Raw genomic sequence first — 15,706 nt, forward strand, 5'->3', positions numbered from 1 at the left:
GATGAACAGGGTTTGTAAACCATTCCTCGATAAATCCGTGATAGTGTTCATCGACGACATTCTCATTTACTCGAAAATCCAGGAGGAGCATGGTAAGCATCTACGAGAAGTGTTAGAGGTGTTAAAGAAGGAGAAGCTTTTTGCAAAGTTCTCCAAATGCGACTTTTGGATACGGGAAGTCCAATTCTTGGGTCATGTTATTAACCAAGAAGGAATAATGGTTGACCCTGCCAAGATCGAAGCTGTAATGAAGTGGGAACGTCCAAAGAATCCCACGGAGATTCGAAGCTTTCTAGGATTAGCCGGATATTACCGACGATTTATCCAAGGCTTTTCTTCGATAGCTGATCCATTAACAGCTTTGACCCATAAAGGAGCTACGTATACATGGAGTGAGAAACACGATGAGGCATTTGAGAAGCTAAAGAAGAAGTTATGTGAAGCACCAATACTTTCTCTACCCGATGGAGTCGAAGATTTCGCAGTATATAGTGATGCATCTGGAGTCGGGTTGGGTTGTGTTCTGACCCAAAGAGAAAAGGTGATAGCATACGCATCTCGACAATTGAAAGAGCACGAAAAGAACTACCCCACTCATGATCTGGAGTTGGCAGCAGTAGTATTTGCCTTAAAGATATGGAGGCATTACCTCTACGGCACGAAGTGCAAGCTCTTCACTGATCACAAGAGTCTCCAGTATCTCTTTAATCAGAAGGAGTTGAACATGAGGCAACGACGCTGGCTAGAACTTCTCAAGGACTACGACTGTGAGATACTTTACCACCCAGGTAAAGCAAATATTGTTGCTGATGCTCTCAGTCGGAAAGTCAATCTTGAAAGGAAAAGGCCAAGAGCGTTAAGAATTGAAGTCGTCTCGACGATTGTGGAAAGTATCAGGAAAGCCCAAGAAGAAGCCTTAGAAAAGAATGACCGAAAGGAAGAACGTTTGGGAAAAACGTTAGTGTTCGGTACGAACAGTCGAGGACTGAAGGTATTCCAAGATCGAATTTGGGTACCTAAGACGGGAGGAATAAGAGATCTTCTAATGGAAGAAGCACACAAGACCATGTACTCGATTCATCCCGGTAGCACTAAAATGTATAGGGACCTAAAACCCTACTACTGGTGGCCGACGATGAAGCTCGATGTTGCAAAGTATGTGGCTGAGTGCGTAACATGTGCAAGAGTTAAGGCACAACATCAAAAACCGTATGGGAGTTTAGAACCCTTACCTGTACCCATGGGTAAATGGGAAGACATCACCATGGATTTTGTGACTAAACTGCCCAGAACGAAGAATGGACACGACATGATTTGGGTAGTCGTGGATCGTTTCACCAAGAGTGCACACTTCATAGCCGCCAACGAGAAGTGGTCTATGGATAAGCTCGCAAATGCTTACGTGAAGGAAATTGTAAGACTTCACGGTGTCCCTCTTACGATTGTGTCAGATCGTGATAGTCGTTTCACGTCAAGGTTTTGGAGGAGTCTACAAGAGGAGTTGGGTACAAAGTTGTGTTTGAGTACTGCTTACCATCCGCAAACTGATGGTCAGAGTGAAAGAACGATTCAGACATTGGAAGATATGCTGAGAGCATGTACCCTCGAATTCCAAGGGAATTGGGACGAGCACTTACCTCTGGTAGAATTTTCCTACAACAATAGTTTTCACTCGAGCATCAAGATGGCTCCTTATCAAGCCTTGTATGGGCAGAAGTGTCGTACGCCGTCTTGTTGGCTTGAAGCCGGAGAGAAGCAGTTTATGGGCCCCGAGATAGTCCATGAGACTGCTGAGAAATTGAAGGTGATTAGGGAAAGAATGTTAGCAGCTCAGGATCGTCAGAAGAGCTATGCCGACAAGAAAAGACGACCGATAACCTTCGAAGTTGGGGATTCCGTTTTACTTAAAGTCTCACCGTGGAAGGGACTTATACGATTTGGGAAACGAGGAAAGTTGAGTCCAAGGTTTATTGGACCATTCAAAGTTCTTCAGAGGATTGGGAACCAAGCTTACAAGCTGGAATTGCCCGAAGAACTCAATGGTATTCATAACACCTTCCATGTGTGTTATTTGAGGAAATTCATGGGAGATGTTCCCGACATAATTCCAATCTCGGAATTAAGGATGGATGAGAATAAAAGGCTGATCGAAGAGCCTGAGGCAATTATTGACCGTAAGACTAAGAAGTTACGACGCAAGATGGTCGACTTGGTGCTAGTCCGATGGAAACATTCGAATGGGCCGAATCTCACTTGGGAAACAGAGGATGACATGATGAGTCGCTATCCACATCTGTTTGCTGATGCATGATTCCGGGACGGAATCATCCTAAGGGGGTGAGAATTCTAACGCCCGGGTTTTCAGGCCTAAGCCTTTTTTATCAATGTAATAGTCTAGGTCAACTATTGTAACTCTTTTTGAAGTAATAAATATGAAATATTTGAGTATTATGTGAATTATGTGTGTTTATGTGTTTATTATTTAATTATAAATGTATAATTAATAAAGAATAAAAATGAGCGTCAAAATTAAAGTGTGAGATAATCCCGATATCTCTACATAAAGTTGTAGAATATGTCTCAAGGTTTCCGTGCATATAAAGAATGCCGAAATCCGAGCTATAAAGAAGAAGTTATGGCCCGCCGAAGTTTTACGACAAAACCGGCACGACACCGGGAAACGTAAATAGTGAATTTACGATAGAAGACTTTTTAGCCTTAGAAATCTAAACAAAAGTCGTAGAATATGTTAAACTAAGAACATCGATAAAAAGAACGCCCAAATCTGACTTCGTATGAAGAAGTTATGATTTTTCTAAGATTCGGCTTAGCAGTGCACGGCCTGAAACTCGAATTTTAGTTCGAGCGGTTTTTGGCTTACGCAACATAAATGAGAGTTGAAGATCTCATTAATAGGAAATCAACGGTAAAAAGACAGACAAAAACAGAGTCCGTATGTAGAAGTTATTAATTTTACGCAGACGTTTAACAGTATAATCTCCTTGTACTGTTAAATTTAAGATCGGTCGAGAATTAGCTGACGGTGTCAAAATGAAAGTTGTAGATCTTATTATTACCTACGCGTGGATATAAAGAACGTCAAAAACGGAGGTCGTATGTGAAAGTTACGGATTTTAGAAGTCGGAAGTGTGCTGTGCGAAAATGGGTGATGTGGCACAATCTTGGCCATTGCTTTCTCCCCAAGGCTTGCCACCAGATGGTGACATGTGGCACCAAGTTCAGCCACATTTCACCCTATAAATACCACCTCTCCCACCCTCATTTTCTTCACACCTTTCCCATTCTTTCTTCTCTTTACTCTCTCTCTCTCTCTAGAACCTCTCTCTAGCCCCGAAATCCCCCGAAAAGCCTAGGGAACCTCCCTAGCACGAGGCGGAAGCCCCGGAGTGCTCGAAGGCTCTGAGAAGAAGAGCTTTTCGGCTCGGGAACGCTGCTCCAAGCAAAGCCCGGTTTTCTATAAAACCCGCTGTAAGTGAGCTACGCCTACGCTATTTTTAATATAACTTTTATTTAATTATAGTAACGTTATTAGGAACTTATAATAAATACTTGGGCTATTATTATGGGTTATATAAGTATTTTTTTTGACGCTTATATAATAATAATAATAGCTAGACTATTAATTAGTCTCGACGAATAATAAACTAAACTCTAGTGGTAATAATACTAGGTTTCGTCGAAGAAAAATTCTTTTTAAGAAGCGAAGCGCTGTCTGAGTTCGGAATCACCACCTTTTCCGGTGAGTGCATAGTTACCTTCAACTTACACATAGATATGAAGTATTTTATATAAATTACGTGCTATGTGTGCATATTATCTGAATACTTGCTATCTATGCTAGATGAACGTTGTTATACATGTTTTCAATGATTTAAACTGTATATGTATTTTATATCTACGAAAATGTTGGGGTAAAACATGGGTAGATGTAATAGGTGATGTGTGATAAAATGATGAGAGGCCTCGATGTTGTTGTTGTTGATCCAGTCATCTAGCGGAGTATAGATGACGACCACGGACTCTTCTAGACAGTCCAGTGGAACACTAGCAGGTTCGCAACCTGTAGGTGTTGTGAACGATGTGTTCACCGGTGTACTCCATCCCCCACATGGTTGCCTATTAGGACATTTATTGCTGAGGAATCCCCTTAGCAGTAGTGTCCGTCCCGATGATGATCCTTAGGCTAGGTCCCTTATGATAGGTGTTTAGGGACGTAAAGTGAGGATAACGGGAACGGGTAATCGGGTTATTGTTGATTGATGAAATTAATAAACTTATTGTGGGTTGAAAACCCTATGTGCTCACCAGGCTCCCAAGCCTGACCCACTCAGTTTTATGCATTACAGGTAGTGGCGCATGAGCATAGGTGTGATGTTTTGGACGAGGGATTACGGATATAGGCCTGTAGATATGAAATAATGTAGTAAGGCTTATATTGTACTGTTTATACTTTTGATCTGTACGAACATGACATCCCGAGTCTTTTAATGAAATACATTTCTATGGAAATGCTTTTGATAAATCTTTATCATAGTATTGTTTTGGGACAAATTCCGCAACCCTTTTATTAAAAGATAACTCTGATTTTGAAATAAAGTATAAACAAAACCGGTCTTTTCTGGCCGTGATTTTGGGGATGTCACACACGATGTGGACATAAAAGTCACGACGTGAAACTAGAATTGTGACACCTTCGGAAGCTAGGATGCAGATGGCAAGTCTACGACATGATTCAACTCATTATCCACGACGTGAACCTTAAGTCCACGACTTGTACTTGGCTTGGACAACCTATAAATAGCAGGTCCGACTTCATCTCTTCTCACCCCAAAATCTCTTATCTTTCTCTCATTTATTGAAGCCCTTTTGCATCCTGAGCCCCGACGACCTTCTACGCTGACCGTTTTTGCTTAGATTACATAAAATCACGCTACTAGGGTGAGTTTCACGGCCCCACTTTCTAATATTTTTGGTGGAAAATACATGCTATATGTTGTATATACGTTACTATTAGGTCTATATGATGGTTTATTTGTATCAATATAGAAAGTTATATTAATCGAGATATAGTTGTTCTAAATATAATATTTTGAATATATACAACTATTGTCAACTTTTTAGCATGCTATTGTTATAGAAATATATTAAGGTAGATCTTGAGTTATACTTAAGATTCTATATATGTTGTGTGCGATATAGTTTCGAAGTTATATTCGGAAGTTCTATATGTTAAAAAGTATGTACGTTGTTATTGTTGGTTTTATGTCAATATAAAACTTGTTAAGTTATATGTTGTTGTTATTATTGGTTTTATGTCAAGATAAAACCTGGTTTTACTTCAAGTTATAGTTGTTATACTGCCTAAATGTTATGAAGTTAGGAGTAATGTTTAAAAGCAAAGTTTAGTAACTTAGGGTTTTAGACACGAAAATGCTTTTGTTGTTAGAACTATAGGAAGTCGTCGAAGCCTACATGAGTAATTGTATTCATCAACTAAGATTGGGGATATTAGTAGAAATCCTTTGAACTGTAACCGTTAATCCCGTGTGAGCGAGGAAGGCATGTATAATTAGTATACGGGTTGACAACCCCACTTATGATTGTTAGCTACAGTCAACCATAAACAAGTGACGAACTATCCTTTTACTTGTTATTGTTCCGGCGTCGATGAAGCGTACGGTGTTGTTTCTCATAGAAATTATGAGTGTATTGTTTCTCATGGAAATCATGGGTGTGTTTTATCAGAGGTATTGTGTCGTAGTAGCGGTTACAAGCTCATGGTAGCAATTTTTTAGAAACATTATACTCTGTCGTATACAATTATTAATGTTATGTATAAGTTTCCCCCTACTTATACTCTAGGTTCAAATAACGTTTAGGTATAACACTTATTTGATAAGTAGAATATTATACCTGAAATATATACTAAATGTTGAAAAGTCAAAATGATACTTTCAAAACTAAACTTTTGAACTTGGAAAATGTGTTATTTTTATATAGAGTCAAAACCTGTGGACTCAGCAACTTTATGTTGATGTATTTTAAAATGTATGTGTTTTCAGGATCTTGAAAAGTTGGTATGTATTCGAACAGGAGAAGTTTTACTATTATATTCCTGTTCATTAAGAAATATGCCATAGTCAGATATTATGTAATAGGTTCTAGATAAACAGTTATGTAACTTTCAATTATCAATAAAGGTATGTATTTTCTTCAATACTGTTCAATGTATGTTATATAACTGTGATACAAAGAATGACGTTGCATCACCCGGTGTTTTCGCCGACGGCCGGGGTGTGACATGATGAGTCATGGAACCCCGTCCACACTCTTGTTGATAGTGAGATACGGGCCCAACCCACACTCACTCCTTTCCTAACCTGGGTCGTGCCCATGCTCGGCTATTGGTGAGATATGGAACCCCATCCATACCTTGCTAATAGTGAGATACGGGACCTTGTCCACACTCACCCTTCCCCCTACCATGCACATACAAGTGTCACACGGGCAACATGTATACTCTATCATGCAAACCATTCCTTGGGCACCCGCCCGACGTTGGACCTTGGTCCTGAATATCATACTAGCAAACAGTGCCTAGGGCTAACCCTTTGGTCTTCTTACTCATAACTACATGGGCCGACATTATGGTTGTAGACCCATTCACATAAAGGGAAACTCACTTGCACTGCTGAACTCTGCTGATAACCCTATGGCTGCTATCCGACAACTCCCTGAACTGCTGCTCCTCCAGCTCCCCGAGCTACCAATACCAATAACAACACTTAGTCTAACTATCCTCCAGAAGTCAACTAGGTCAACTCTAGTTAAGGTCCTTCTCAAGGTCAAAGTCAACGGTCAGAGTCAACTTCCAGTTGAATCGACTCACCGAGTTGTTCTACCAACTCGTCGAGTCCATGCTCCTCAAATCCCAAAACAACCTCGACTCTACTCGTCGAGTCTAGCAACAACTCGACGGTTTCTCCTTCAACTAAACATTCGGGACCATCTTTAACCAACTCGTCGAGTTGTTCTACAACTCGTCAAGTCCATCTTCATAAGCTAAGGAGATTGCATTAGACTCGCCGAGTTCCTCCTTGAACTTGTCGAGTACCCTGATCTTCATGTCCAATATGGACACAACCTGGTTGAGTCCTTCTCTAATCCCAATCACTGATCCGACTCATAAACACAAGGGTTTGGGTTTGCTACCCGACTTGTCGAGTCCATGAACTGACTCGCCGAGTCCATCAACACCTCTAACTCATAGATCTGGACTCCTTATGCTAACATTGCACGTAAAGTTGCCAACTTTACGTGCATACAAGGTGTTATGAGGCTAAAACACTTATTCCAAGCTACAAGGAAGGCAAAGATCATGAAATGGGACCTTAGCTGGATAAAGCCAACAACTTTAAGCTTCTAAAGCTCAAGAGTGTGCAGATCTGTGTCCAATCCATCCTCAAAGGCTTAATACTCGTATTAACCTTGGAAATGGTCAAAATGCGACCAAATCTATGCTAGAAAGGGGATCTAGATGATTAACAGTCATGGTATAAACTTTTTACTTCTAAATAGTCCGAAATGCTACCCCAACTCTGGATCTATAGCTTCTTCTTGCACCACCAAGGTCCTTCCTCCTTCTCCAAGCTTCCATTCACTCTCAAGGCAAGAACTAGCTCAATCTATGAATTTGGGTGGCTAGGGTTTTGAGTTCTGGACGAGAGAGGCTGTAAATGAACCCTATGGAAGAGAATAAGATGCTTAAATAGGGTACCAAGTCCAGGAATTAGGGCTTCCTAACCTATAAACTTCACATTAGTTGGAATTTCAAAACCCCGTTTTGAACATTCCGATTTAACTGTTTTTGTTTTGGCTATATCTCCTTGCTAGTCTTCCAGTTTTTTATTTCTTCAGTCGTTCTGAAAAAAAGAATGAAATATTAATTTTCAATAAGAGAATCAAAGAAGTTAATTTAGACAACTAGACAAGAGGAATTTCTCTATGATGTTTCTTATCTTGTAGTTTATAAAAGCAACTAGTGATTGAATCCGCGTTTTGCCGCGGGGTTTACGTGTTTTGTTGTATATTAAGAAAGTAAAGGAAGGGAAATGATATATATATATATATATATATATATATATATATATATATATATATATATATATATATATATATATATATATACACGGGAGCGGGAAATAAACATGAGAGTTTTTTAATGAAGAGTTGAAAGTGACAATTTACAAAATTGAACGTGGAAGTAATATTTAAAAAAAATAAATGAATGAAAAATATTATTTCACAAAATAAAAAGGTTGCAAATAAGAGCTTATAAAAAGTTGAATGATTACTTAAACTTTTCGCATTAACATATTTATACATTGTACATAAAAATATGCACTTTTAGCTACAGGGCTTTACACCTGTATAAAAAAAAAATTGTATTTTATATATATTTATAACTTGTGTATTGTGAGAATTTAGGGCCAACATAAGACTTTCCACCATGAAGAAGAAAATAGAAAATAAAAGACAATGACTTTGAAAAGCACAAGAAGAAGCAACGTAGATCAAGGAGATGCTTAATATTAGTAGAAGAAGATATGCAACAAAGGATATGGTTGTGATGTTGTATGTTATAAATTTAGAATTTTAGGTAAAGAGTAATTGAGATAAGTAAAAATGAATAGAACGTGGTTTTATGTGGAGAAAAAAATGTCATAATTGGAAAGAATATATATATTTAAGTGTTAAGGATATTTTTTTCCCAACTTAATTCATTAAGACATTTTTTTATCATTAAGTAAAAAAGAAACAACTTGAACCATTTAAGTTTTTATAAATGAAGTATATTAAGTAAAAAAGAAATACACCATAACAATTGATATATACCATCACTTAAAATTTTAAAATATTGGTGTCGTTCGATCCGTATCCGTTATCAAATGTGTCTGCCTTTTTAAGATATGATTATTAAGATAAGCAATAAACAAAAAAGTCAAAGCAATATATGTGAGGGTTGTGAACCAATTTAAATGGTTTGATCGTGTCACAGATTTTGAGGGTGACTTTGGTCTTTAAAACTTTTGTTTATTTAATATCAAATTGTTGGTGGAAAACATCTTTATGTATGGTTATTGAATATTGACCATGTATTTTGAATATGTGTGGATTTACCATTTACTAGGTCCTTAATTCAATAATTTGGTATAAAACGAATGAGTATATGAATGGGCCCCAAACATAACTCAATGTAATTGTTGGACTCGGCCACGATTAGAAGAGCCCGGGTTTTTGAAACACGACTGGACGTCTCGACCACAACATACAATAAAATAAAAAGAAAATGTGTGTTCGAATCACAACCAATATCGTAAATACAAAAACTCAAATTATTTGAAGTGAGTGATATCTTGATATTATCTTTAATAGTTACTTATACATTATCAATCTAAGATAGTTCATACAAAGAGAATGTTGATATATTAAATCGGATAGAACCACTATATTATCTTTATGTCTTAGTATAACTCTCCTATAATTTCCATACATAACACAAATCCTTTATGAAACATAAAAATTAATATATTAATTTTTGAGCATTTAAAATCTTATATTATGTTAACCAATACATAAAACCCCTCTATCAAATGTTCTGTAATATCATAAAAACGCAACTATTATATACATCTTATTGAAAAACCTCTTATTAGAACACAATTGGACGGTTTTTTTTTTTTTTTTTTTTTTTTTTTTTTTTTTAAAAGCACTCACAAAATTAATATCATGATTTTTTTATAATTAACATATAATAAACTAATAAAGTGTGTTTTCTGATATTTTTCCATAAAGCAAAATACTCTTGGTCTTGGCGTAATCCATAAATCGGATAATCGAAAAAAGCAATGTGTTGTAAGTAAGTCGTAACCAACTATTTAATAACGTGTTAGAAATATATCCACTTCCACTTGGATGACTAAAACAAGGTAAACGGCGACTTAATCGTATATATACTTATATAGATGTGTCAATTAACCCGTGATTGACTAATTGGTTTTTATTTGAAAAAGACAAAATCAAATTTTGTTCAATTCTTGTTTGATGACGTGGCAATCGATGACCCTTTCCAACCGGCCACCGCCGACTTCCACTCCGGTTTAGCTTCCGTTATTTAGTACAACATAAATTTTAATTTTCCCGTGAACATTTAAATATTTAATCATTAATTTTTATATATAGATATTTTAGTTACATGTAAGGAGCGTGGGGAGGGTGGTTGGATATTGGTGGCGTAATGCAAGGGATAAAATTGATTAAAACTTAAAAGGGGAGCGTGGCGACGTGGGAGGGTGGACTGTGGAGGACATCTTCTTTGCACACTATTACCATATATGTCACGTATATATGTATCTCTTTTTTTCTTAGGATAACTATTAATCTATTAATATTTTCATAAATCTAATGTATATTTGAATGGGTAAAATTTATAAAATCATTAAGCTTGTATAAAAATAATGATTTTAATACTATATGATTTTTTGTTTAGGTTTAGTCATTAAGTTTTTTAATTGTTGCAGTGTTTACCGCTTAATTTTAATTGCTCAACACACTCACCCGTTGACAGGGGCGGATTTAGGAGGGTCACCGGTGGTACCGGCAATCCCTAACTTTTCTGACGGCAATGGAAAAGATTTCGATTTTTTTTTTTTCTACTATTGTGCAACCCCTAACTTTCCCGTATACCCCCTATTATGAAATCCTGCGTCGGCCCCCGCCCGTTGATGTGTCACTTTTGATAATGTGACAGTGGCGTTAACAAGACATGATGAACTCTTTGAAGATTTGACAGTGGGAGTCAAAATTAAAAAAAAATGTTATGACTTGGTTATAGTTTTCAAAATATATTCATATAGTGATTTTTGTGCAATTAGTCTTATCATTAAAAAAAAGTGAGAACTCAGTCGACAACCGAATAACCAATTGTGTTTTTTATACCCTAAAAATAAAAACGTTTTTGGTTACAATGACAAAAAGATGCATTTTCTTTTGATCAATTCAGAGTTTAATAGAACATTCAAGACACGTATGACAACCACTCTAACATCAATATGTATGAGGTTACTCATGTTGTTGGTGGCTTGTTTAAGATCATTCCTCCACGTATATGATCTTCATGAATGTATGTTTTGTTACTTAAAAATGAAATTAGAATATTATTACTTTATAACAATTGTTATTGGTCTTTAGATTTAAAGTGACCTACAAGAAAAAAAAAAAGATTATACATTATACACACACTAGTATATAAACAAGTTCGATAATTGAATAGAACCCAACCATGCAAGTTACAACATTACGAATTGTATCTATTCTCTAAGGATTGTACGTGAAATGAAAGTAAAACAACAAAAATAGATGTCAGAATACGAATTAATAACAATATTCTTCTTTGCAAGTAAGTGGATCTTGTACAAATAGAGCGATGATGATTGCATTTAAATACTTGAAAAGTTTCAAAAAATGGTACCTAAGGAAACATGATTAATTGTTAATTTTATAATTCTTTCAATAGCCCAAAAATATACGACGCACACATTACTCTTTATCTACCGATGTTTGAATAATTTTATAGTGTAGGAGAACAATTTGAAAAAAGAATGTAAGAAACTACTTGGTGAATGTGGTTTTTACTTTTATATTACAATTAGAGAAATTAAATATCTCCATACATTTTATTCCTACTATCATTTTACTTACATTAAACTGTGATAAGTGGATTAATATATTACCGGTTTCATTAAAAGTATTATTAATGAGACACATGTTAACATTTGATATGACAGAAAGATAAATAAAAATAAATTTTATTAATATGTCATCTATCTTATTTATTTAGGGTGCTCAAAACCTAACCAATTACTTGGTTGCCTAATTTTTTATTTTTTATTTTATTTTATATGATATGATGAAATTGTACAAAATAACCATTTCTCATACTAGTGTGGTTAATTGGTTATTTGGTTAGACCAATTTTTAAATGTTTAGGTCAAATGTTGATTTTTTTATTTTATTTTATTTTTTTATTTTTTATAATGTGAAAGTTACAAGTCGGGTTGTTGGGTTGGGCCGTTGGGTATTACAGGCTGGGCAACGGGCATAATCCTCCAGCCTCTTTTATTGCTATAGAGAAAACTCCAGGCCCAGGTAGTAAAATTGATACATATCATAATTCAGGGATAAAAGTAGAAACTATAAACTTCAGGAATCTTGATTTACAATGTAACACCTTGTATCCCGCCAATATGCTCTTTCCCCTTCCGGTTCCCGCCAAGACGGCTCTATCACAATCTCCAATCTCCTTTGAGTGAATCACACACTACCAAACCCTGATCGGCAGAAACTAAATTGAAAACCCTATACCCCGGATCGGAGAAAATGGAGACCAACGGTGGTAGTGGTGCTGCGCCCACCGGTTGTTACAAGTGCGGCCGTCCCGGACACTGGTCCCGTGACTGCCCTTCAGACCCCACCTCTAACTCTAACAATGACGGATCTAGTAAGAAACCCGCAGCATCGTCGCATCCGTTCAAGGCAAGCGGTGGCGTAGGTGGTGCTTCATTTCAAGGCCCAAAGCAGCCGATTGAAAAGCCGAAGAAGGTTCCGAAAACCAGACCTAAGCTTACTCCGGAATTGCTTCTATCTGATGATGGCCTTGGATTCGTTCTTCGGCATTTCCCTAAAGCCTTCAAGTACCATGGGCGTGGTCACGAGGTATTGATTTTTCCTTCCAATTTAATCTTAATTTGTACGCTCCTAATTAGATATTTACTAAACCCTAATAAAATATCTATAAATCTGAGAAATTGGAGCTTCCGGTGTCTGGCACATTGACGAATATCTAAAAAGGCACACTGTATTACCATATGCAGCGTCAGTGTCTCAGTGATACTTCGATATGTGATCCCAGAATATGCTGGTTTTTGATGAATTTCAGATCTGTTTCTTTTGGCAAGTGAAAGATACCTACTATGTGTTTTACATCAGGAATCCAATTCATTCAACGAGATAATGTGCATATCCATAATGAATCACAAATAAACCTTATGTTTCTGTATTGCAATGCTCATTATGCTCTACCTAACAACTAAAGTTAGAATCCTTGGTATGAGGTTTAGCTTCATTTTTTTCGCTGGATGTTATTAGTATTTTAGATATTGTAAACTAGTAATCAGGATGCAACAGTACGGATATTTTTTGTTTTAATGTATCCTGTAGCTGAATTTATTGATTATTAATGATGAAGTTGAAAGAAACCATTTGTATCTATCTAACTGCATGGATAAAATATGCAGACAAATGATTTGGGGAATCTACTAAGTTTATATGCAGAATGGCATTCACATCTGATTCCTTACTACTCATTCAACCAGTTTGTTCACAAGGTAGAACAAGTTGGCGCCACAAAACGTGTCAAGGTAAAGCATTTCCTGTTTTATTTTACAAAACTTTCAATCTGTTTTTTTTGCATGTATATGTTTGTGTAATATTTAAAAATATTGGGTCAAGCAGTTATGCTTAAATGATCTGCGAGAAAAGGTTGCACATGGAGGGGACCCAGCAAAGATACTTGAAACAACTCAGCAAAATGAAAATTCAAATCCTAATCCTGAACAAGGTACTTCTGCAAAATCTTTATTTTTTTTTTTCACTATGTAGTAATCAAATTATAAAATTTCAAGTATCTGATCATTTTTTTTTTGTGCAGATGTTAATGACTTGGAGGATTTAAATCTTCACCCTGAAGACAATTTACCAAATCATGATGACACAGATGATTTCCAGCATGATATGATGAATGACATTTTTGAAAACCCTACTGAAGTAAGCTAAATCCAGTTTCTACTTTCTTTTTTATATATAATAATAATATGAATCTAAGAAACTGATAATGATGTTTTCTTTTTATGGTAGGAGGCATCTGGGGCGTTGAATAATGAGGCTATGAGTGCTGATAAATCTGAACCAAACATTGAAATGACAGAAGAATTAAAGGCTCGTATAGAAGCAAACAGGCTAAAAGCATTGGAGAGGGCTGCTGCTCGGAAGCGTGCTTTAGAATCTCAGGAATCTTGACTTTATTGTCTGTTTTTTAAACTCTTTTATAAGGAATGCTTATTCGATTACCATGGCAAATATATAATGCTTTTTCCAAATTCTGCTTTTGGTTTGTTAAAATTATGTTAAGAAAGTTAATTTAGCAAGTAAAACAATTGAAATTGTCTCCCTCTGGCCCATTAATACAGAATTTCGGTTCCAAATAATTATAAGAGTACTTCCAGCGATTGTGGGGCTTCTAAATCCAAAAAATGGAAGATTGATATTTTAGGTTGCTCGAATTTCTCACTCGCTTCCTGCTCGAAGTCTTCTACTTGATTTTTGCGAACCTCCTCACCCATCATCTCTTCCCACGTATCCTCCCAGCCATGAATTATTGAACTCGTATGCCCCCTCTCTTGACTTAAACGTGGCTGCATAATCTTCATCTTTTGTTGATGTGGATGAATGCTCTTCATCCAACGAGATTGGGAAACTCATACAGGTAGGCATCTTGGACGAAAATAATCCCAATGTGGTCGAAGGAGCTGGGGTTACAAGCAATATTCTATGAATGCCCTAAGTCTAAACATTAGGGGGGATAGGTGAATCCTATAAGGTGGAATGGATTAGAAAGCTCAAGCATGTGCATCAGATTGACTTTATTGGGATTCAAGAAACAAGAGTCATGGACTATAATGGAATCGATTTTGCTGGTTGCTGGGGGTCTACACATTTTGATTTTGATGCAGTAAATCCTACTGGTAGATCGGGTGGTCTAGCTTGCATCTAAGATCCATATATTTTTTTTAACTCAACAGTATCAAAACAAGGAACTAGATCGCGATCTCTGGTCATTGGAAAGGTGTACCAGGTGTGACTACATTGGTGAACGCTTATGGACCTCAATCCACCACAGAGAAACGGACACTTTGGTTTGAACTCACATCCTTGAAAAATGAGAATGCAGGCACTTGGATCTTTCTTGGTGATTTTAATGTAGTCAGATTTGCGCATGAAAGGTTCAACTCCGTTTTTTTTTTTTGCAGATTATCAGCTAGAGATTTCAATCAATTCATCGTCGATGCAGGCTTGCATGAATTCAATATGGGAGGTTTGAAATTCACGTATATGCGTGATGATGGCAACGAATTAAGTAAAATTGACCGGTTCCATGTTTGTTCAAACTTCATTAATTTTCAACCGCTCACTTGTGTCACTGCATATTCTCGGGAATATTCTGATCACTCTCCTCTTATTCTAAAACCTTCAGCCGGTTATTTTGGGCCTCCCCCGTTCCGACTATTTAACTATTGGTTGCTAATTGACGATTTCAATGTGTTGTTCAAAAGTTCATGGGAATCCTTTCAGGGTTTTGGCACCCTGGATCGTTTCCTCGTTGCAAAGCTCAAATTCATTAAAAATGTCATTAGAGGTTGGAGCAAGCAAAAATTTAGTGATGAGCACTTAACTTTATTTCAACTTAAAAGGAAGGTGGAAATCTTGGACTCAATTGCTGAATCCCGGGTACTTACTGATGATGTAGAACGACTGTCAAGGCAGGAAGATATGCATAAAATTATGGAGC

At 36.7% G+C, this 15,706-nt stretch overlaps 1 protein-coding gene across 1 annotated transcript; it reads left to right on the top strand.

The window, feature by feature from the left end:
- Positions 1-12,291: 12,291 nt before the first annotated feature.
- On the top strand, positions 12,292-14,237 carry LOC145034992 (uncharacterized). Its single transcript, XM_078983571.1, has 5 exons — positions 12,292-12,795; positions 13,377-13,499; positions 13,594-13,699; positions 13,790-13,905; positions 13,996-14,237. Exons 1-5 carry the CDS (start codon positions 12,460-12,462, stop codon positions 14,155-14,157), a joined length of 843 nt encoding a protein of 280 aa, XP_078839697.1. The 5' UTR covers positions 12,292-12,459; the 3' UTR covers positions 14,158-14,237.
- The last annotated feature ends 1,469 nt before the right edge of the window (positions 14,238-15,706 follow it).

Source organism: Lactuca saligna, chromosome 3, assembly GCF_052625555.1.
Source record: "Lactuca saligna cultivar CGN05327 chromosome 3, ASM5262555v1, whole genome shotgun sequence".
NCBI classification, from domain to species: domain Eukaryota; kingdom Viridiplantae; phylum Streptophyta; class Magnoliopsida; order Asterales; family Asteraceae; genus Lactuca; species Lactuca saligna.

Bases quoted from the DNA above. Each gene is read 5' to 3' on its own strand.
- LOC145034992 (XM_078983571.1), top strand. From the start codon at position 12,460: ATGGAGACCAACGGTGGTAGTGGTGCTGCGCCCACCGGTTGTTACAAG. The intron at 13,500-13,593 runs GTAAAGCATTTC...TGGGTCAAGCAG, and splicing joins GCGCCACAAAACGTGTCAAG to TTATGCTTAAATGATCTGCG. The intron at 13,700-13,789 runs GTACTTCTGCAA...TTTTTTGTGCAG, and splicing joins AAATCCTAATCCTGAACAAG to ATGTTAATGACTTGGAGGAT.